General features: G+C 34.4%; 1 protein-coding gene across 4 annotated transcripts in view; it reads right to left on the reverse strand.

The window, feature by feature from the left end:
• Nucleotides 1-3,608: 3,608 nt before the first annotated feature.
• LOC111377469 (pullulanase 1, chloroplastic) overlaps nt 3,609-22,511 on the reverse strand; it is a 26,072-nt gene continuing 7,169 nt past the window's right edge. For all 4 annotated transcript variants that reach the window (XM_023000576.1, XM_023000575.1, XM_023000574.1 and 1 more), the window contains exons 8-28: nt 21,025-21,085; nt 20,561-20,681; nt 13,515-13,605; nt 13,300-13,393; nt 13,055-13,150; nt 12,842-12,982; nt 11,291-11,341; nt 10,808-10,878; nt 10,579-10,671; nt 10,037-10,127; nt 9,762-9,833; nt 9,279-9,335; nt 8,269-8,337; nt 8,014-8,070; nt 7,865-7,939; nt 7,652-7,740; nt 5,195-5,272; nt 4,892-5,030; nt 4,468-4,577; nt 4,276-4,375; nt 3,609-3,898 (exon numbers count right to left, since the gene is read on the reverse strand). In XM_023000576.1, the coding sequence (XP_022856344.1) occupies nt 3,788-3,898; nt 4,276-4,375; nt 4,468-4,577; nt 4,892-5,030; nt 5,195-5,272; nt 7,652-7,740; nt 7,865-7,939; nt 8,014-8,070; nt 8,269-8,337; nt 9,279-9,335; nt 9,762-9,833; nt 10,037-10,127; nt 10,579-10,671; nt 10,808-10,878; nt 11,291-11,341; nt 12,842-12,982; nt 13,055-13,150; nt 13,300-13,393; nt 13,515-13,605; nt 20,561-20,681; nt 21,025-21,085 (1,867 nt within the window). In that variant the 3' untranslated portion in view covers nt 3,609-3,787. The remainder of the gene's footprint in view (nt 3,899-4,275; nt 4,376-4,467; nt 4,578-4,891; nt 5,031-5,194; nt 5,273-7,651; nt 7,741-7,864; nt 7,940-8,013; nt 8,071-8,268; nt 8,338-9,278; nt 9,336-9,761; nt 9,834-10,036; nt 10,128-10,578; nt 10,672-10,807; nt 10,879-11,290; nt 11,342-12,841; nt 12,983-13,054; nt 13,151-13,299; nt 13,394-13,514; nt 13,606-20,560; nt 20,682-21,024; nt 21,086-22,511) is intronic.

Genomic DNA, 22,511 nt, shown 5'->3' on the forward strand with positions numbered 1-22,511 from the left:
AGATTAATAACAAACTAAAAGGAAAGTTGTGCTCCCGGAGAATAAAAACAATTGAAACATAAATTTGAACCTTTATATTATAGACTTGTTCGGCACAGAATTTTAGAAATTCATTTACATTTTTAGAGGTCAATTTGACAAATCTTTTGATAAAAGTTGATGAAATATGATATTAAAAAACTGATAAAAGTTGACGGGTCTCATAAAATGTTTTGTTAAAATTAATTGTTGACTTTGTGCTTAATATTTTAGTAACATTTTGTAAATTAATATGATGATGGAATCGCTTGCTAGTCATGATTTCATATTATAGTCGTGTTTCTATTAACTATTTCTTCAAAAGAAACCTTTCAAGCTATCGTAACTGTAAATACTTAGAAAAGTTAGGGTAACTAGTACAAAATATTCCTTTCGTTTGTTTTCATTATATAAATTATCTCTATTATTTCACTTTTGATATCTTGATCCCGAGTTTGACCACTCTTTGCTCAAATCATTCCTATTGTCTAATTTTATCCATTTGCTGCATCAAATGGTCTCGTGTAGTCCACTCGTAATTGTCCAAGACACTAATTGCTATTCTTTTCCTAATTTCAAGTTTACTCGATTTTCTCACTTCAAATACTCATAATTTTTGATCCACAACTCTCGAAATGCTCTCTGATTTTTTATGTTGAACCCTAAGTTCAACTGTTTTTAAAATGGTATCTATATATATATATATATATGTAAAAAAGGTTGTGCACTAATTTCTTAACCTGCTCTGCACATAGATTCTTCATTTTGTAATGCAGAGCATGTGAGAAAATTAATGCTCAAATTTTGTTATGCAAATCTTCACAGGAAAAAAAAGAATACATTTCAGAGTTATGGATCGAAACTGTACATTTGAATTTATGGATTCAGCAAACTCGGTATTTGCCTAGAATCTCGGACTTTTGCAAAGTAAACTCAAGAACATACTTGACTTTTGCATAGTACACTCAAGAGTTGACCTGCTTGCTCATTAGGACAAAGTCATGATGTCACCTATAACTTGAGATTTGTGTTGAACTGCAAATCTCGAATTTCACATGTCAATCCCCTAATTTTTAGGGGAAAAAAATCATCAATTAGTATCCTGTCTAATTACGTTTGAGAAAGTCACACGAGTTGATTGCGGGCAACCATTTGGCAGAGTAAATGAATGGAATGAGACGGTAAGGGGTGATTGGTGCAATGAATGGTCAATCTGAAGGTCAAAATATTAAAAGTGAAATGTTATGGACAATTTTTGCAATACAGACAACCGATGATGATGTTTTGCACCAATCATCCAAAAAATTATATCAACTGCGATATATGCAAAACAAAAAAATTATGTATATGGTTAAGTTCAATTTGAATACAAAGAAAAAGCGAAGTCATTAGACGCATAATTTGAGAAAAGTCTGAATTGAAAAAAAATAAAAGATATTAAGTAAAAAAGTTTCTTTAATACAAAATATAAACTTTTAAATATTTAATCAATTATTACCTTTTTTTTCGTTGGCCTTAAAAGATTTTAAATAAAATTATTATCTTATACATTTAATGAGAATATTAATTTAATCAACTAGGTGGACTTAGGACTGAAAAACTTCATTATTTAAGTGAATTTATTAATTTATGGAACATTCATATATTGAGATTTTACTGTACTACCATTGGCCCCTGATTAAACCCCGTATTATAAAGACTTCAAGTTTTATTATTAATGTTGTAATCCATTTCACCACATTTGTTCGTGATGACATATTAATGTAATAACTACGTTTGACTGTAAAATAAAATGTAAAAAATAAAGTGTAGGATTGTGACTTGAATGAAATAAGATGGGATTAATGTAGGCAACCATTAAATAAAATTAACAATTCATTAATTGACGGTCAAATTGCATTTAATATCTTCAATTTTATTAAAAAGGCTACAAAGATGAAAGAAAGCTATCATCACCTTGAAGAATCACATTATATATAAGGATAAATATATATGTACCCGCGCCGGGGGGGGGGGGGGGGTGTTACAGAATGGTGTCTCCCCTCTCACAATGTATGGTGGGTCCTGCGTGAATTTAAAAATAACGGCCTGTGGTTCCCATCCCTTTGGTAAAAAAAATTCGATACGTATAGCATCGTTCTCTATATCTAATTCTTTTTAGCAATAGTCATGATTTGTACGAACATAAAAACCTAGTATTATGTCTCATTCTATCATCTAAAATTCTACACACATTCTTGTCACATTGTCAAGGAATATACAGTCCATGTAGTGAACAAACTCCCTCCAAAATCTAAACCCTTGTTGGTGCATTGTGCTCTTGGAGATGATGATCTTGGACATTATAAAATTGCATTAAATGGCGATTTTCATAGGCATTTTGAGAGAGTTCGTTTGGTTCAATGTTAATCTTTTGTCACCTTTGGTGGGGGTTCAAAGTAGATAAGTTTCGATGTTTTTTCCATCAAATTGCGCCGAAATGAGCCATTCTAATTGCTACTGGGAAGCAAAGAGTGATGGTATCTATTTTTCTGGTGACTATCCTTCATATACTTCGAAGAAATTTTTTGACTGGAAATAAGAATATGTTGCATGATCCTATGCTCTGGATACTTATCTAAGAGGAATTTGATATATACGAAGGTTAAAAGTATTTCTATTTCATATTACCATTCTAATAATACTTAAAACAATTAATGATCTCAACTTTCACATTTCACACAATATCAACCATGATGTACACAAAGAATGTACAAGTAGAATAATTCTTCATCTCTCTCTCTCTCTCTCTCTCTCTCTCTCTCTCTCTCTCTCTCTCTCTCTCTCTCTCTCATGCGTGTATGTATATACGCTTGTTACATCATTATAATATTGCGAACAATATAAAATCTATTACTGAAATTACAAGATAATTATGTATTTTTCGCATATGATCTAAGGAAAAATATCTCTCATTAGAAATTTTAGATCAACAATTTTGTGAGTTGAAGCATATGGAAGTAAAGACTCAAAATACAGAAATCAGAGTGTGAGAAAATGGTTCAACCCAAACAATATAAAACGACAATTTTTTAATGGCATTTTTGGAAGAGTCTATTGAAATGATGGTAAACGTTTAGAGAATACCACTTGATATCTGTTGATTGGTTGTGGACGAGTATTGTGCCAATTAAATTGATCTATACTGTTCAAATGCTTTGATGGTTTTTGTTATAACTTGTACAAGCTCTCGTAATTTAACGCCCGTCTGGTTTGAATTAAAATTTCAAGTCAAATTCAATAACTAATTATAAATACACATGAAACTCATAATTTTTTTTTTAAAATCAAAATCTACACGAAACAGGGGCTTAGTGCCTTAGTTCATATACGTACGAGCCTCTCAACCATATATTGTATCCTAAAGAGTCCAAGTTCGACATTTCTAATGATGCCATGACATGAATACCGCACATCAAATATAACCTAGTGAGAAATCATTTTCTGATATACAGTGCAATTTCATGGAACATTATGAATCATGAATTTGTGGGAGAATGGACCCCTCCCTGCTTTCACGGGTATTTAAGTAAAGATGGAACTTCATACGATGAACAAAAACTCAAATTTTTATTAACAGGAAAATATTACACATACGCAGCATAATGAATCAGTTATAAGCTTCATCATTTATATGATTGGCACCTAGATCTTCCCTTTTTTTCCTTCGATTTTATTGTGTATTATAGTAAAAGTACAAATATTTATAAGTTTGATCGACTAAATGTTCTCAGGCTTCTCGAGGTTCAACGAAAACAGATGTTGTCCTAGCAGGTATTCTGAAACAACCAGACGATGAATCATATGTCGAGTCCTTGACAATGTCATCAGTTGAGCTCATCTGGGAATAATGTAACATAGACAGAAGTACAGCATGAGATGACGCTTGAAACATCAAACTAAGGACGGAAGCGTAAATCTATAGATCATCATGTTTGGCTGAGCTTAAATATGAGCAAGTTATTTTTCCGTAACTTTTTGCTTCTAAACAAGTCAATTTTTCTTACTTTTATGTTGAAAAAAGGAGTTCCTTATTCTCAAACAATTCTTAGCGCAATGAAATTATCTCCAAGAGAAAATGTACATTTTTTTTTTTTTTTCGAAATTACTTGCTAGACTTTGCAACTCTAATCTACATAGAAAATGGCAATGAATGTGGTAAGATAAAAAATAGATTCATAACTGAAAAATAGGTCAAGTAAAAGGATAAACAAGTACCTGTATGGGATGCAGGTTAAGATTTCTTCCCCGAAGAGCAGGGCTGGTAAATAAGGCATCCGTTGGGCGTGCATTGATGATAACAACGATATATGAGTAGCTGATCAGCACAGGAAACAGATATATTACTATTAGTGCATATAGAAGGTATCAGATGAAGTAAAAACAAATGCATAAATTTTTTCAACTGACATGGGATCCAGTTGAGAAAGCCCCGGAACTGCTTCGTAGCCATCTTCAATGCTCATGACTATGACACCAGGGACCCATGATGGACCGTTATTGTGAAATCGTACTCGTGCCTGTTATGAAATATACGTAATCCTGAATTCCAGTTCAATAATGAAGAAAACAATAAACAGATACGAACACATGGAAACAGAGTATAGCGATTCACCCTACTTTAGTTGGTTCTATTATTGTAGTTGATTCATTTATTTATAGACATCGCGTATAACGCCAAACACATAAACCTATTTTACTATGTTTGGTAAGAAGGATCGGATTGTACAATCAGTACTAAGAAAAAGAAGCTAGAAACCTGTTTATTATACTGTCTAGTTTAGTTCATTAGTGTACACCAAACATGCATCTTGGGTTTATGCATCTCTCTTACCTGTATAGAATTAGTTGTTCTCAAACGGAAAAGTGGAGAAGAGTATCTTATACTTAAGAAGCTTGAAAAGTTTTCAAGTGCAGCGAGGATATGGCTCTTCTGAGGCTTAAAGGATGGATCTGCCAATCTCGTTTTAATTCTGAAGGAAGTGGGCAAAGAAATTTAGTTAATAAAAACTTGTCTGGTGAAATTTATTAGAAAGAGCTGTGCATTAAAACAGTACATTCTGAAGTGCATAAAAGTATGAAACAATAAACACAAAATAAGAACCAATGGACATGCAGGAGATTATCAAATGCTTACATTGACCAGCTCTTCTCATTCTTTTCTTTTGGAGGAAGACCAACTCCCCAGTTATTAGAAGTATAGCTGAAGTCTAATCTGAAAAAAAATTTAGAACCCTGACTTAAGAATGAGAAAAATTGCAATATTTCATAACATTTGCTCCATACTGTAACTTAGAATAAGTGAGGATGTGCACTACTTTAGAGACGAGTAGGTAGAAATTGGTGAGTGCTAAGGGGAAGATGAAATTCCATTTTATAATAACTTTTATTGAAGTAGAATTACTCCCCGACCTCAAAATTTTATGGAAATCTAAATAGCCATCAAGATATTCCTTCAATATATTTAGCAATCTCTGCTATCCCAAATACTAGATCTGTCATGTGCAAATGTGGAAACTCGGACAAAAACAATAGGAATATAATTGATAAGTGTATTTTATAAACTTATTCGAAGCTTTAAATAATGATATTTTATAGTTCTTCCAATGAAATATAGCCTAATTCATGTTATATTGTGTCAAATAGGTAAAACTCGATATTTCATAAAGAATTGGAGAAACAATGCAAAAATTGTGAAAAATGGCAAAATCCAAAAATCAAGAACTAAATTACAAACAATCCATAGATGAGACGAGTGACAAAATAAAGATCAAAGATGTCAAGGATTAATTGGATACAATTGGAAGATAAAGGAACAAGATTACAAGAGAAAATGGCTCGATCGAATTACATACAAATTTTAGGGACTAAATGCAATACTTCAAAAGTCGAGTCGAATTGCAAAAAGATGATTCAAGAATGTCAAGAGTCAAATGGAGGTGAAGAAAACTCAACGAGATGAGAATTTGTTAAAAATGATCAAAATACACACCTAAGAAAATTCGGCAAAAAAATTATATTATGCTCAAGCATTGCTTAAGCCAGCAACCTTGTGTGCACACAAACCGATTATAGAGTTACTAAGGCCAAAACAAGTCTACTATGCTTACGCACCAAATGAACCATGCGTATGCATGGTTCAATTTTGGGAAAAAATTTGTTTCCTTATTTTGCTTTGGAAACTTTTGGTATGCAATTTCTTAGTACCTTATTTTTATCATAAGCCATCCAAAACATAGAAGATATCCCTTAGACCTAAAAATCTCTATATTTTACGTATTTTGGAGGCGAAGCACAAAGATCAATGCGGATTATACAAGTTTATTGAAAAATATTCATTCATTTTTAAGATTCAAGCCAAGAAATTGGATTTCTCCACTTTCTTCATTATTTCTTCTTTCTAAGTGATGTTTTCCAATATTTCTTGGATAATTTAATCATCAAAATGCTAAGCTAGTTTTTCTATTATATTAGATGAATGATGAACCCTATTGCATATTTGTTTTGATTTAAGATTATTAATTTAGTTATTTTTTTATTTCATTGATTGATTTTGCATATCCATTGCATTATTTAATTGATTGGCTACCAACTGAATAATTAGTTGCTCGTTGTAATGTTGGGAGACTCACAATAAGTTTAGAATTCGACAAAATTAACATATGTAGATAGAATTAGAAATAATCATTATCACATATAATAAATAACCTATGATTTAATGCATTTTGGTCATATGAATTTGGACTAGGAATATGATTGGGTCGTGATTAGAATGGACTTAGCCCTTATTTGATCCCCATTTTTGGGGAAATAATATACTTTGAATAGTAGATTGATGGAGAATGTGTGCTTAAAAATTAAAGAAAAGTTTTGAATTTACGTGTAATATTATTTTATTAAAAAATGTGTGGTTGAAAATGAATTTTGAAAGAATGAATTTTTAGAAAAATGAGAATCAAAAAAAGGTTTAATTTGTCTTGGAAAAGAGAATTAAATATACTAGTGTTATCAATTGTCATGAAAGCATGAAATTGACTATATTACGAATTACAAATTAAAATAAATGACAATAGAGGAATTCAAAAATCCAATATTTGAGAAAACATTTTTTTGCTTACTTAGTTTAGAATTAGTTGAAACAACATAATCAAGTCTTGTGTGTCACGAACATCGAATTTAGTAGTAACTAGTGAATTAGAATTAAATATTATTCCTCCTTAACTCACAACTCACTTTATTATTACTCGTCAACGATCCTGAACGCTTGCGAGTTTTACACAAACAATAATATAAAGAATTTTGATGAAATTATTAATGTCTGATGAACACAGCACATTTTCAAGTGGAAAGCTGCACTCAGACTTCCTATTAATGTTTGTGAAAGTGCCTGCTAGTGACGTGGCACTGATTTTCCTCAGCCCTCTTACTCAAACTTCTGTCCCTATCATTTACCTCACCATTGAACATTTGTGAAGCTAATGTCACAACCATCATGTAGTGTGTGTTAGAGCAGAAAAAGTGTGCATTTGAACAGAAACTCGCATGCACTGCCAACTGTAAGAGAAATTAAGTATTTGAGATCAGTATCAGTAACCTGTTGAACCAATCACCAGAATTGTATGAATCACGGTCTAGTGACTTCGAACGAAGAATCTCATCACCAGAATGGAAAAAAGGTATTCCCTGGGAATAATGAAATCAATTAGCATAGCAATATGTCACTCTAGGTTTAGATCAACCTGGAAAAGTGTTATGAAAAGTAAACAATGCGAAGTAAATTGAAAATATATTCATCGAAAAATCCAACCTGAGAAAGTGCTATTACACTGGTTGCTAAATGGTTCATCCTACATCTTGCATCCACAGATAATTTTGTGGGAGTCTGTAAGTACGAAGGTAGTATTAGCAGCAGCATTAGAGCTTACAAAATGACTTGGGTAGGAAAAGTAGAACTACCTTTAAACTCACAATGTCGAACAAGGTCTCATTGTCATGAGCAGAGACATAATTGACCTAGAAAAGAAAATGACGACCAAATACATTTAATGCAAGTTTATAACCACAAGGCTGCATAAAGACAGACAACATGTATGAAAGAGGATTTCAAAAGCCGTGCTATCAAAATGAAGTTTGAACACTGCAATATTTTCTGAAAACTAGGAAAAAGATTTGTGAAATCAAATATAATTATGAGGTACTGAAAGTCCTCACTGTTTCTATGGGGCATGAAGCATATGCAACAGGTGCCCCATCATGAGTTGAAACTTCACAGCCTTTAACCTGTTGGAGAGGTGGTGGGGGGATTAAGTCATCAATAACTAGTAGATGAAAAATGGGTGCAAAGGAAAATAGTGAAGAAAATTTAGTAAGTGCCTCTCGGTAATGAGCATAAAAAGGGAGAAAGTAAATCAATAGCTTAGAGATAGAAATTACAAGAGCAGAATATATAACTGAGCAGATCTGTTATTCCGAGAGACAAGTTTATTTCATTAGAAATTGATTATAGTTTATTCTCTGAAGCGTCTCCTAGTAATATAAAATTTTAAGATGCAACATTTCATTGAAGAGAACAATTACAGTTAATAATCAAAATGCCCTCTCAAAATGTTCCATTACATACCCAAAACATTCAAGAAGGAAAAGAAATGGTGATCATAACAGAATAGTTTGTACGATTTCATATATTATAATAGTCAGGTTTGTTTGTTAAAAATGAAATTAGTTCACTAAAATAGTCATATTGTTAGTTTTTCTCTGGCCAAGAATCTAATAAACAAGAGACAAAAAGAATATTAGTTTGATGCAGGGTTAAATTAACGAGAAAATCCTCCATGGCTTTTAAAGTTGACAGAATGCTGAGTTGGCGAATGATATGGCAAAAATGCTATCGATACTTCCCTTGGTGTCAATATTCTTTTGTTTCAATCAAGTCACCAATTTCTCTCTCTCTCTCTCTCTCTGTTTTTTTTTTATTTTTTTTTATTTTTTTTTATTTTTCAAGGAAGACTTTATCTATAAGAAAAGAAAAAGGCATTCCTGTCTTCCCCATGTATTTCCGTTCTTTCACTATTCAAAATGGACTGCATCTACTTACAAACATAAGAAACACTATGGATCTTTTTCTACGTATTTCTGGATATTGGTGTGGATAGATGGAAATAATAAAATATTTACTCGACAGAATCACTAAGCATCTTAAGAAATGACAGGGTAAACATTACCTCTTGACCCTCATAATTGGTTAAAACAAGGTCCTTTAGATTAGCAGCCATACCTACCTGTCTTATGCAACAAAAGAGCATTAGAAACGTCATGCAAGATAAAAGGAAAAGTAAAATAAGACAAGATTTTGGATGAAGTTGATACAAATAAGAAAGAAGCTTCGAAGTTCCACGATCACCATTAAATGTTGAAGCAATTTTCTATATGGAGGTAAATTAACAGAAATATCATTTTTAAAAGTCCAGAGTTGGAATACAAATAGTAAAGAAATTGACTGCTATTGAGATCTGTATTTTAGTCAAACTAGAACTCATTAGCCTTCATTAGGTATTGCCCCATCGGAACAATTAATCTATAATTCTATTTTCACATTCTTATCATTTAATAAATTACTTAAAATCAAAAGGCCAAGCCAGTATCTTAACTTATGGCTAGAAAACCACAGGTAATATTTAAAAGAAACAGGATAGTTATATGAGTACCAGAATGTGATCCTTTGATACAGCTAGCAAATGCTCTGCATCAGATTTGGTCCCATTGTCATAATCATTGGGCTGGAGAAAAGACAAAAAGAAGTTGGCAACTATGATTTAAATATTATTATAATTAACTACTGAAAGTTTTCCACATTGATAAACAGATTCTCACTCCAGTAAAAGATGCTTTGTTCATGCAGAGAAAAATAACAAACTTTTGTTTAGTACTAGACTAATGAAGTGTTTACTAGATACAATTAGGACTGGAAAATAATGATTACCTCCAAAGACAAACCTGTAACGAAACCTTGTTGAAGAGGATGACCAAATGGAGATCCCCCCAGCATGGCATCACGAATCCGATCGTTGAAGCTGGATATATGGCTTGGACCAGTTACTATACTTACAACAATTCAAGATTTGTACTGGGACCCTATCGGGACCCTTTTAATATAGGGTTTTTGGCAACAAAACACCATTATTGCAATTAAGACACCTTCTGTCACTTCATCCATTTTCCAAAAAGGGAAAAAAAAAAAAAAAGATTGCAGTTTCATTTTCATGTTTACTAGTGAAAATCACAAACTAGATGCTGGAACAAGTAGTTTTTATTGTGCAAATGTCAGTGTGCATCTTGTTACTTGGCCTTCAATAAAAAACGTAAGACAGTTTCTTGTATGTGTTTGCAAAACTCTACAGCTTCATTGAAACGTAAGAAAGTTTCTTGTATGTGTTTGCAAAATTCTACAGCTTCATTGTTCATTGTTGATGGAAATACTTAATGTCATTCAAAATAGTGCTGAGCACAAGTGAGAACGAATACCTTCCAATCCCAGTTCCAGAAATGTTGAATTGCGATGCATTTATCCCACGCCCATTTTTAGACACTTCTCCGAAGTCCCATCCTTCACCATATCTGAAAAGGAAATGACAAAGAAAATGGAAATTACAAAAATACTATCATGTCTAAGTGGAGACCACGTTAGAAACCAATGATGATGCAGGCATTGCTGAGAATTGGAATAAGAAGCATTTGGATCCTTAATCCTTACACATAGATTCTTGGGCCATCTACTCCATTTTTCTCTTTCGATAATTTATGGAGCATACTCCTAGCCTTTACCTGCACTCACAATGCAAATTATTGTTTTCGTTTCATATGCACAGTCATTATTTTCACAGAAGATTTTTTTTTCTTTCTTATTTTTTTGTTAAGAAGTTTTATAACTAATGTGCTCCTTATATTTAATTTTGGGAAGGTATTTTGTCGCTTTATCCCTCAACCCTCTTTTTCTTTTCATACAAATCCACAAGAAACTGGAGGGGAAGGAGAGAGAAATGATTCTGTATTGCTCTGTTCTGTCATCTTTAGAACATAATCACCAGATTCCATAACGGTACTGTCTGGAAACTTGATTTTCTTTGGAGATCAACAAGAAAGAATCCTTAAGACTGGAAAATCATTATCATAATCTAGGTTTCAATTGGCTGACAAACAATATTCTTTCAGAGATGGGATGACATAAGCAACATACCATGGTGCGTTTCATTATATGACCCATAAGGTCAAATCGAAATCCATCAACCTGCAAGAAAAAAAACGGTTTATATAGATAATAGTGAGGAACCATGTAAAAAAGTCAATGCTTATGAACTGTGTTGGGTGTGTGCAATAATGACATGTAAAATGGGTCTGGAATCACATGCTCTTGAGGAGAAAATTGTCTTGATGGGTTAGAAAATGAAGGAGATCTCTTGAAACAAGCAGGTTCAGATTTTGTAAAAGAACATAGAGACAGAAATTCAGGGTTGGAGTTTTAATATACTTGATTTCAGCTTTTGTTATCTGGACACTGAAAAGCCTTTGCTAGAGAGTAGTAAATGAGCATCCATGTATTGAAAAAGAATATGAAAGAATCAATTTTACTCAGAGAGATCATTGAAGTTTCAAAGATTCAAGTGCTTCACTTGAAAATTTGATAGTCTTTCGCTGAAATTGGTGCTTCAGTGAATCACACGAAGTTGATCAATGTGTCGGTGGAAGACAGAGGCATGTTCTTTTATTCCCAGACATGGTGGTATGACTTGGTTACAGTATTTGAGTGGTGTCAAAGTCTGGACAGTGGTCAAGACTCCGCTCTAGTGACAGGACGTTTAATTTTGATTATGGATTAACTTGAGGAATGTGGATGTTTCCCCAAGTTTAGAAGTTTACTACATAAATTTGGTGTTTAGATTTTATTTCTTTATTTTACTTTTGAGGATGCATATTCCACTGACCTGATCTAGTCAATCTACTAAATTAAAAGTAATCCAACACGCTTCATCACAGGTAATGCATGCATTAATAATTAAACAGTTCAATCCTTACAAAAATTGTTCTTTAGCGCTCAAGATAGGTAAATCTGGTAATTTGTTTGAGACACTCAAAATTAATGTTTGAACATTCATCTTCATTGTCGCATTGAAATTCATGAGGTTTAAGAATTTACCCATTCAACATATGCAACTCCCCTTCTAAGTTGTTCTATCCTATGTCTAAACCTTGAAATTTTATAACTCAATATACTCATTATACGAATTATAGTAGACTCAAATAAGTGGTGTAAAGTAGAGAGGGCGCCGAAAAGGTAGAGGAGAGGAACAAACAAACAAACATGGAAAATAAAAAAAAATGAGGACCAGTATAAATGGTAGAAAAATATTTATGGCTGGTCATATATTACCAGCTAGACAACCTCCAGCACATTGGATAGTTAAGAGCTATTTAAGTTCTTTAGAAGCACTTTCTAGGCTAATACTTTGTATCTTGGATTTAGGCATTTTAAATGGTTATTTAGGATACGATCAGTCAATGTGTGAGAGTTATAGCATTTTAACTAGAGTTCATAAAACTACATCCAGCCTTCGTGGAGTGGGATTATTTGAGTGATTTATAAGTATTTGACTATCTATTACTTGATAACTTCCACTTAAAACAATTTAGAGACATGATTTAGGCTCTGAAAATTTCTCAGAAATAGCAGTTGGACCCAGTCTGGATTTGTATGACATAAACAGAGAACATGTATGTTGTAAATCATTACCTTGAAATGGGTAGCCCAGCACAAAAGATCATCAATAATCAATCGTTCAACCATGAAATGCTCACTGGCAGTATTGTTTATGCATGTACTGTGCTCAATAAAACCATCAGCATTCCTTCTCAGGTAGTAACCTGGAACGATCTGCAATGAAGTTTGTGTCACAATTTAAAATGAAGCATATATCTTTTTAACAAAAAGTATTGGACACACGACCTTGTCTAGGACAGAGTTCTCATCATAGGGACCACTTGCATGCAGATGATTGTAAACAACATCAAGCACAACACGAAGGCCTATGGAGTTTATTGCCTGCAGTCAGATACATAATCTTTGAAATGATGGGAAACATAAAATTTTTCGTACCAGTATTTGATTGGACTAGATAGTACAATGAACAAGATTTGAACTTCTTCCTTAATCGTGTACAGTCCATCCTACCAAACAAGCCATGTGTATACCTGGACCATCTTGCGAAACTCAATTATGCGGCATGAACCATTTGGGTTACTTGCATAGCTTCCTTTCGGGACTCCCCAGAGAACAGGATTATAGCTTTTCAGGCACAATTGGAAAAGAACCGCCCCAGAATGTCAGACAAATTAGAACAGAATAGAAATGTAAAAGGGGGAAAAAATTTTATTTTATTTAGAACATAAGGAGTACAGTGTCCCACCCCCAGTTATATCCATCCTCGTTTTGAATGGCTGTGATGTGATACTGTTGCTTGTCGGAGTCTGGTGGCAATGATTCAAGCATCTTAAAATCTGTTAAAGGTTTTATATCCTTCAGAGGAATGCCCAAAATGGAAAAGTTCACAAAGAAATGGTAAAACATTTCTGTGTGAATCTCGTGTCTCAGCAGTATGGAGATCACTAAGCAAAAATAACTATTAAAAAGAACAAATAAACATATTAAGGAAAAGAAGGGAGAGGATGACCGTACAATATTCTAGATGCAATTATATTAAAAAAAAACTCTATCATCCATTTTTACCAAAACAAATATCTACTCAGAACATTTCTGGTCCCAACTTACATTACGTCCAAACCACAACTGAAATTTTATGCAATAATATCTAAATTTTTTAATGATGCACAGTTCCATCTGCTCTTTAATTGCTCAAACACTTCAATGGATCATGGTTACCAAAGAAGAAAAGTTTTTTTCTTGAATCCTGAGATCTCATGTAAAAGACATTATCTGTTAAATGGCATGTCCAGAGGAGGTCAAAAATCCAGAAATCAGTTAACTTCGCTCTTTTATGGCTTAATTTTTCAGTTGTAGACACAAAAAGAATACCTAGAGAAAAACAGTAGAGAGAACAGAATGTTTTTCTTGTTTATTATGTGCAATATACCATCCCTTTTATAATACATGGAAGGGAAGAGTAAAAGGAAAAAGAAAATTTCCTACCATATCTAAAGATTACAAAAATCAATCAATATTCTGACTGTGGAAATAAAATAATTCCCAAACTTGTCCCCTAATTATCTCGTGATATAAAAAGTCCCCCTCAAGTTGGATCGTAAATACTTATCATATCTAATTTGAAAATGAAATCATCGAATTTCTATCTAAGTAGTCCTTTGATGAAGATCTCTGTAGTTTGTTTTTGCGTGGGGACATAGGTCATACAAATTGTTCCTCCTTCAACTTTTCCTTTGATAAATAGTATGTCCACTTCTACATGTTTAGTTCGATCATGCTAAAATGGATTAAGAGAAATATTGATTGTTGCTTTATTATGACAATAAAGTTTGATTGACAGCTTTATTGTGACATGTAATTCTTTTAGTAGCTTCTTCAACCAAAACCCTACACATATTCTCTGCGCAATAGCTCTGGATTTAGCTTCAGCACTATATCAAGTCACTACATTTTGTTTATTGCTTCTCAAGTTACCAGAATTTCCCATACAAAGGTACACTCCGATCATCTATTGATCTTGCCCAATCAGCGTCTGTGAAGACCTCTACCTCTTTCCTTTCTCCCTTCATGAAGAATAGCCCTTTTCCCGAGGAGCCCTTGAGATAAATGAGTACCTTATAGACAGTTTCTTGGTGACTTCCTTTTGGAGAGTGCATTTGTTGACTTACCAAACTAACTACCAATGTTATGTCAGGCCTGGTGTGTGACAGGTATATTACCTTTCCAACTTGCCTTTGATATCTGTCCGTTTCTATATGTTTTCCTTCATCGTCAGTTTTCCTTCCCATATCTACAAGTGCATCACTTAGTTTACATCTTAGCATGCCAGTGTCAATTAGAAAATTGAGATCATATTTCCATTATGATACACTGATGCCTCATTTTGATCTAGCAACTTCCATTCCTAGAAAATATCTCATTAATCCCATATCCTTTACTTCGAATTTAGTGGCAAGACTCTTTTTTAGTCTTTCCATTACCTGTATAAACATGTGGGATTAGAATAGTTTTAGTACCATCTTCAAATTGCCGAAGAAACATAGTATGATTTGACTATCCTTGACCTTTCCCCTATGGTAACTCCATTACTTCCCAAGTTTCATTTTTCTTCAATGCATGCATTTCTTGCAACACTGCCTCTTTCCATTTCGGAATTCCCATGCTTCTGAATATTTTTTGGAGTAACTGTACTATCAAGATGAGCTGTAAATGTATGAAATTCAATAGATAGAGAAGTATATGACATGAATGTTAAGATAGGTGTCGAGTACATGACCGTGTATGTTTTCTGAGGGCAATAGGTAAGTCGATATCAGGTATCTCCGATACTTTCTTTTTGAGGATCTGGAGTTAACATAAATTCTGACTTTCTTGGTGTTTTAGTTGTGAGATTCTCCATGTCTTTGATTTTGGCTTTCTCAAATAAACTAATATCTTCTTATCGATCTATTTTTCTACATCTCCCCTAGATTCAAGTTTCCTTCTGTTAATGGAATATTAGTATTAGATGGTGGGATAGGTAGAGTAGGTTCAGGAAGGGAGAGACTAAGGTTGAAGAACCGATCTTCATGTAAGGTCTTTCCTGAAGAGAGATTTTATCAAAGTACGGAGTATTTTTGAAGAAACTGACATCAAGACTTACAAATGCCCACTTTGTGGATAGATCATAGCATTTGTATCCTTCTTGGGTAGGAGAGTATCCAAGCAGGACACATTTAATCGCTAGGGGATCAAGTTTGTTTCTTTAATGAGGTGGACATCAATGAAAGCGGTACACCCAAATACTCGGTTGGATAGATTGTAGCTAAGATAAGAAGTTGGAAAATATTTCTGATATTTTTGGAGAGGAGTTTCGAAGTTTAGGGCCCGACTAGGCATTCGGTTGATGAGGTAAATGGATGTAAGGATAGAATTCCCCTGAACACTTTAGGCATGTTAATGGTGAACATTAAGGCACGAGAGACTTCTAGAATGTCTATTTCTTCGTTTGGTAACCCATTATGTTGGAGGTGTCAACACAGGAGTTTTGATGAACTATGCAATGTGTTTGGAGAAAGTCTTCTAAGATATTATCAAAGTACTATGTGCCATTATCAATGTGTAAGATTTGAATCTAGGTTTGGAACTGCGTTTGAATCATTGAATGGAAGTTGACAAACATGCCCTAAACTTCGAATTTATCTTTTACTAGGTAAATCCAACAAATTCGAGTGTAATTGTCAATGAATATAACAAACCATTTGGAGTGAGTGCAATTTGGAACTCATGAGGGGCCCATACATTACTATGAATCATAGAGAATGGCTTCGATGGTTTGAATGTGGATTTCAGAAATGGGGTACGCTGATATTTTGCAAGCTCACAATATTCACATTGAAGGGCGTTTTATTCAAGAAAATAGAAGGGAATACACATTTTCAATATTGAAAGTTAGATGTCCTATTCTAAAATGCCATAACATAATTTCACTATTTCAAGGACAGACACAAAATCATAAACTTTAATTTGACAATGTTTACTTACATCCACCTCGCCAAAGTAATAGTCCCTCGCTTTCCTTAGCACTGCCAATCGTCTTCCACGATGATACGCCCTAAAGAACAGAGTGAGATGGAAGAAATTTTGCAGAGCAATTAGAAGGTTTTGTTAATTGACTTATACACAGTAAGTTGTAAGATAAATTGAGAACATGGAGAACAGATTCTAAAGTTATAATATCAAATATTTGAATAATCCATTTTCATGCGACGGTGGATAAGGAACTATCTACAATTTTAACCTTGAGATTACCACACATGGAGAGTAAGATGAGAATAAATGGTAGGAATCCATTATGTGGTCCGAGGCTCCGAAGTCGATGATCTAGGGTGTTCTAGACCGAGTGGTAGATTTTAAGGCTCTCCAAAAGCTATCTCTGTGAGCTAGTGAACTTGAATGATTATTGGTTTAGCTTGACGGTTGTAAGATAGAGAACATTTTGTAGAGTTGCTCCATCTGCTATGCGTTAAAAGTACCACTTGATTCTTTGGATCTTTTTGCTTGATATCCACAGTTTTTATTATTTTGTCTTGGTTTTTAGTGGCTCGTTATCCGAGTACATCCCAACAAGCTATGTTGCTTGGACTCAGGTGCGAGTATTAGATATGGGTACACATCTAAAAGTCAGATTCTTCTCATTTTAAAAATTAAGATGCGGGATACGGTTAAAAGGGATTTGAATTTTGGATACGAGTACGGGGATACGTTTTACAAAATATTTTTTTAAAAAAAATGACATTTCAAAAAAATAAAAGGAAAAAATCAATATCAATGTCATAGATATTATTAAAAAACAAATATAGAAATAAATTTAAATTTAATACCAAAAAAAGATATAGCACTAAATCATTTTAATTAGGAAAAATTGCAATTAAAGTACCAAATCCTTCGTTTATTAGCAGAATTGATCCAAACCTTTCATTTATGCTATTGGAGGTACAAACCTCTAAAAATTTTGTAGGACGAGTCCAAAATGACGATTCTATCTGTTTGACCACCAAAACTGTTAGTTGACCCCAGTATTTAAAAATTTAATTATTGACTCCAAATAAATGAAGGGCAATCAGGGTGTTACACATTTTTCCCATTAAGTCAAAAATAAAATAAAAAAACCATAACCACCTCGCATCTACTTATTCCCCAACCCCTTTATCCCAAAATTAAAACCATCACCAGCACCACTGCCTCAATGCCGCCAGCATCCCAGACAGCCGGATCCAAAATAAAAAAGAAGATTCTCCTTCTCAATCCCAATTCCAATCCCAATCCCACCTGCACCCAAAACCAAATGTAGATCCAGATCCAGAGAGCAACGGGAAGGTATTACAATGAAATGGGTCTCTGCATTTTAGGTGTGCTGTTGAACGTGATGAAGTCCAACAGAGGGTTCATTGGCCACGAATTTTATCATATCTACTGATTCTTTAGCTATCTGCAGAAATCTATCAACTTTGGATAAGGTAAAACTTAAAATAACAGCAATGGATCCAAATGAAAATGGGGGTATAGTCATTTCTTCGACTAAAGAAAAGAACAACACCATAGATTTTTGTTACCTGTTTTTCCAAAAAATTGGAGTTTAGAAGTTAATTTAGTCTTGCAAATAAAACAAGTAATTGTTATTTGCCTTTAGGCTTCACGAGGAACGAGCAACTTGTAGCATGTGCAAGTAATTTCAGAAGCTAAACAACATCCAACTTCATAATCAGTTAAGGTCTGATCCCTCTTCTTCACTATCATTTTTGGAAGCTTCTTCTACAGCTTCGAGAGAACCCTATGGTGGGGATGATTTTGGTTTGGAGGTGAAAGGGTTGGGGAAGGAGATGAGGGTGTGATTTTTTGTTTTTTTTTATTTTTTTTATGAGAAATGTGTTTTCACCAGATTGTCCTTGCCTTATTTGGGAAAAATTATTAAATTTTTTACTACTGGAGTCAACTAACAGTTTTGATGGTCAAACAGACAGAAATCGTCATTTTAGATTGGTCCTGCGAATTTTTTAAAGGTTTGGTACATCAGATGACACAAATGAAAAGTTTGAGTCAAGCATGTTGAAAAACGAAAGGTTTGATACGTTGGTTGCAATTTTTCGTTTTAATTACAAAATAAATAGATCATTTAGATAAATATAAGAAATAAAAATTTAATACAAAAATTAACTAAAATTAAATGGTTTGCCCATACAACTTATCCCATAAGATAATTGTAATTTCATTAATTATATGCATTGGACCTTACAAAAGCCATTATAAAACATTCCAAAATCCAGTCCAAGCCCACTTCAATCAATTATGGCAACCCTTCGCCTTCTACCCCAACTCTGCTATCTTCTTCTTCCAAATGAGAAGCAGAAATCCAGAAGCAGTTCTATAGACAGACGCAAGGCCAGATAACTACATCTCCATAGATAAAATTCGGTGCGGCTAGAAGAAAGACTCCACATTCTGCCATCTTCTCCATTTTGCTACCTTGTTTGATTGCAAAATCAATGATCCAATCCATATCCCGTGTCGATATCCATGTCATGTCGTGTCGACTCGGATACTTTTCCATTTTAGGAGAGTTCGAGCAACATAGCCAACAAGTGTCTTCTTTATGTCCCGACTTACAACAATGCTCATACCAATGTTGTCCTTTTTGCCGTCTTGAGTATGCCCATTTGCTATCCCTTTTGAATAAAAGCCCATAGACTCATGCCAACCTTTTATAAAACCCAGTCTATTAATTGCTGGCCCATTATTTAATAGCCCAATTGACGGCCTAACTCCTTTCGATAACAAGGCTGAAGACTCGGCCTAAGATACAATCGATCCAGTCATGTCCGATGCTCCTGCAATCGTCTCTAGCATGATTTTCCTCCGGCTTTCTTCGTGTCTGACCTCTTCAAACACTTCTCTCGTCAACGACAAGGGTTTCAAGCCAAGAATCCGTCTCCTAACGTCGTTTAGGTCACTATTCAACCTCGCCAAGAATTCAAAAACTCCTTTGTTTTCCAATCTTTTCTTGAATCGAGAGTTGTCGCCTGTGCAACCCCATGCTTCTTTAGTCATAAGTCGAATTCTTGCTACAAAGTCATCATCTCCAGGTAGTATTATGTAATATCTCGATTACCCTGCTTGGTTTGCCAAAGTTTGGTTTCAAGTTAAAAAATTTGGGATGAATTCTTAGAGTCTGAATATGTTTCTTTGACAGTATCCCATACATCTTTCGCATTGGGAAGGAACAAATAAGTCTTTTCGATAGTAGGTTTCATAGAGTATACCAGCCAAGTAGTCATCACGGAATTTTCTGACTTCCATTTTTGAAGAAAAACATTGTTGGTTGAGGCCGGCTAAATTGTCTCCCCAATAAGGTAACCAAATTTCCCTTGTCCATCAATAGTTAACTTGATCGATTGAGTCCATCTTTGAAAATTCTTCCCATTAAATTTTTCCATCGTTAATTGGAATAATGAATTTTCTCTCAAGCATATGGTAGAAGCAATTTCTGATTTGCTGTTGAAAGAGTGAGAGATTGTAGAGCCTCTGCCATTGGTGGTGGCCTCTGTCATTATTTTGCTCGATTAGAAAACGAGCCAAGGCTCTGATACCATGTAGAGAAAAAGGTATGTTTTTCTTGTTTATTATGTGCAATACACCATCCCTTTTATGGTACAAGAAATAAAATAATTCCCAAACTTGTCCCCTAATTATCTCGTGATTTCAACAGAATAAATAATAGAAAAAGTAGATATCAGAAGGATTTTGAAGTCATACCAACATTTTTCCATTTATCCTTCTCGTCGTCAACACCAGCGAACTGAAAGGTTGGCAGAAGATGGATGTGTGTGATACCAGCACACGATAATCTTTTAAGATGAAGCATACCTGCTGAGTCCTTCAAGAAAAAGTTAACTCTTTCAGCAAGGGCAGTTTTGACATGTTTATTTGCACAATTGTGTGCACTTCAAAAAATGAGTTATTCTCAAGTTAAATTTATCATTTTCTTAGGCCGTCTGCACAGATAGTCACACTTCCTTTTTTCTTTCCCTTCCCCAGGTACAGGTTCTTTTTACAAATAAATGCAAATAGAAACCAACGAGAACAACTGCGAATATCAGATGTTAGATAAAGAGTTGGTTAAAGGATAAATAAGACAAGTTCCAAAAATTATAGCAAAAAAAGATGGGAAACAAATAGAAATGATATTAAAGTTCGCAAGAGACTGGTCTAAAGATTACCAGGAAAGTGAAGGCAAGATAACCACCACGAACATCAGAAGGAATAGTAGTATCACTGGCACTGCAACATAAAAGCAGGTGACATTAAAGCAACATCATGTGCAAATTCCTTAATAGTGTTGTACTACTTGATCTAAAAACTTAAGGTATTAGATCAGGTAAAATGTTCATCTTTTTAAATATGTAGGAAAACAAACTAGTCAATTAGAGAAGTAATTATTTTCCTATAATTATGGTTTGAATATTAGGAGTTAGTTTCCTAATTTTTCTAGCTGATTTTTTGTATACCATAGATAGATAGGGTAATTTCTATTTTCTAGGAGCTGATTAAGGATCTGATTTTCAGATCTTTGTGTATATATATGTATTCATTCTGATCAATAATACATATGAAAATATTCCCAAATCCTCACTACTTCATGGTATCAGAGCTAAGGCTCTAAAATTCTAATTTTTTAGTCTAGCAGCGGTCGAGCCTCTTCCTCTGTGTTTTACCCTGTTCCCGGGTTACAAAACAGAGCATCACAAACCTAATTCTCAACCTCTCAGTCATCATCTCGAATCTATCTTCATCTCTCTCACAATATCATTCCTATGGCAGAATCCGAGCACACCTCCAGGGACTCATCCGCATCTAATCCCTCTCTTGGTGTTCCTATAGCTCCTCAATTAACTCAGACTACAACCGAAACTAGCCCCATTTCCATCACCTGTCATAAACTTAATGGCCATAACTATCTCCAATGGTCCCAGTCAATGATGATGTTCATAAGTGGACGAGGCCGAGATGATTACCTCACTAGCGCATCCACCCAACCTAATTCAAGTGATCCGCAATTCAGATCTTGGAGGGCAGAAAACAATCTTGTTATGTCTTGGTTGATCAGTTCAATGACAACCGAGATAGGAGAAAATTTTTTGTTATACACAACAGCCAAAGAGATCTGGGACGCTGCACGTGATACTTTTTCAAGCAATGAAAACACAGCCGAACTTTTCCATGTGGAAAGCATTCTTCAGGACCTGCGACAGGGAGAAAACTCTGTCACCACCTATTTCACTTCTCTTACCCGTCATTGGCAGCAGCTAGATCACTTTGAACCACACGAATGGAAGTGTCCTGATGACCGTACCTATTTCAGAACCATTGTTGAAACCAAGCGCATCTTCAAATTTTTAATGGGTCTTGATAAGTCTCTCGATGAAGTTCGAGGCAGAATCCTAGGGACCAAACCACTACCAAGTCTACGAGAAGTTTTTCCTGAAGTGCGCCGAGAGGAGAGCCGCAAGAGAGTGATGTTGGGACAACCCAGCCTTTCCTCTTCCCTAGATGTTTCAGCCCTTGCAGCAGCCAAGGATCATTCACCAAATTCTGTTGCACTTGCTTCTCGTGGGATGTCTCAAAATTTTATTGAAAATCGGTCAAGAAGAGGACGCCCCTGGTGTGATTATTGCAAGAAGCCAGGCCACCTCAAAGAAACATGCTG

The sequence above is a fragment of the Olea europaea genome, unplaced genomic scaffold (genome assembly GCF_002742605.1).
Source record: "Olea europaea var. sylvestris unplaced genomic scaffold, O_europaea_v1 scaffold1658, whole genome shotgun sequence".
Lineage (NCBI taxonomy): Eukaryota > Viridiplantae > Streptophyta > Magnoliopsida > Lamiales > Oleaceae > Olea > Olea europaea.